Below are 1,363 nucleotides of genomic sequence, written 5' to 3' on the forward strand. Positions count from 1 at the left end.
CAAATTCAGAATTCCTGCAGCTGCTCGGCCGCCTCCCGTTCTTCGGCCTGGGGCGCCTGGTCACGCGCAAGTCCTGGCTGTGGCAGCACGACGAGCCGTGCTACTGGCGCCTCACGCGTGTCCGGCCGGACTACACGGCGCAGGTGCGTGTGCCCGCCCTCACCTTCCGGCTCCTGAGCGTCGCGGGGCAGCACCGTTTCCCTCACACGGCGTTGCGTGTTGCTATCTGGGGGCGAGAGAGCTTGGTGAGCTGACCCCTCCCTGTTTGCTTTCCAGAACCTGGACTATGGCAAGGCCTGGGGCATCCTGACCTTCAAAGGTAAGGCGTCATGGCCGGCTAGGGTGGCTGCTGGCAACAGACGGTTCCGCAAGTGTGTGCAATACACCCCCGCCCTTCTCTCCCCAGGAAAGACGGAGAGTGAGGCCCGGGAGATCGAACACACCATGTACCACGACTGGCGGCTGGTGCCCAAGCACGAGGAGGCGGCCTTCACCGCTTTCACGCCGGTGCCGGAGGACACCCTGCGCTCCGTGCCCTACCCGCCGCTGCTCCGGGCCATGATTCTGGCTGAGCGACAGAAGAATGGGGACCCCAGCACCGAGGAGCCCGTGCTGAATCTGGAGAGAGTTCCCATTGAGCCCTGGGACTACCCCGAGAAACAAGAGGCAAAGAAAAGGGCCAAGGGCACTCCTGTCTGAAATGCCAGAACCGGCAGTTTGTCCAGGGTGCAAGGCAGTGGGCACCATCCTGGTGAATCAGAATGTCCGTGTTGCTCCTGAGTCAGCCCCCGGGGACCTCCGTGGCTTTTCTGAGACCGAACTGAACAGAGGGGCGCCAGACCCCGCGCCGGTGTGTCTCCCTGTTCTCCAAACCCAGATCTGGCCGAGGGAGTGTTGGGAGAAGACCAGCACCGTGGCGTGTGGTCCGGTGGAGGGTGGTGGTTTCTTCCGGTCTGGAGTGTGCACGGGGCCCTGCAGGAGGCAGCTGCTGGGGGAGAGCTGGCAGCAGCTGGCTGCAGGCGTGGAGCCCCGGCGCGGGCACCTGCCACTTCCAGGTGGCATCCCTTTCCCATATGCGTTGTTTCAGCCAGGACCGAAGCTTGAGAGCGAATAAAGGCAAATGCAGCAGCCGGGTTGTGGCTTCTTCGCGTTTGGGTTGGGCTGTGTGACGGAGTGCGGGGAGGGAAAGGTTGCCACCCTGGTGCCCTGGCCTGGTGGATGGGAAGGCGGGAGCGGACTGCGGTCGGTACAGACCTAGTTGTCCCCGGGCCCGGGCTTCACTCTTCGCCGCTCAGGTCCAGAGCTTCACTCTTCGCGGCTCCAGGAGGCCGGCACGAGGCGGGTCGGGCCGCGGCCCCTTTAA

General features: G+C 64.3%; 1 protein-coding gene across 1 annotated transcript; it reads left to right on the forward strand.

The window, feature by feature from the left end:
- Positions 1–5: 5 nt before the first annotated feature.
- MRPS34 (mitochondrial ribosomal protein S34) lies at positions 6–1,129 on the forward strand (the record flags this gene model as incomplete). The annotated part of the gene is made up of 3 exons (XM_006763954.2): positions 6–143; positions 277–319; positions 407–1,129. Coding segments are annotated over 3 exons (474 nt in total), but the record flags the coding sequence as incomplete, so codon positions are not given.
- Positions 1,130–1,363: the final 234 nt, after the last annotated feature.

Source organism: Myotis davidii, unplaced genomic scaffold (assembly GCF_000327345.1).
Source record: "Myotis davidii unplaced genomic scaffold, ASM32734v1 scaffold599, whole genome shotgun sequence".
NCBI lineage: Eukaryota > Metazoa > Chordata > Mammalia > Chiroptera > Vespertilionidae > Myotis > Myotis davidii.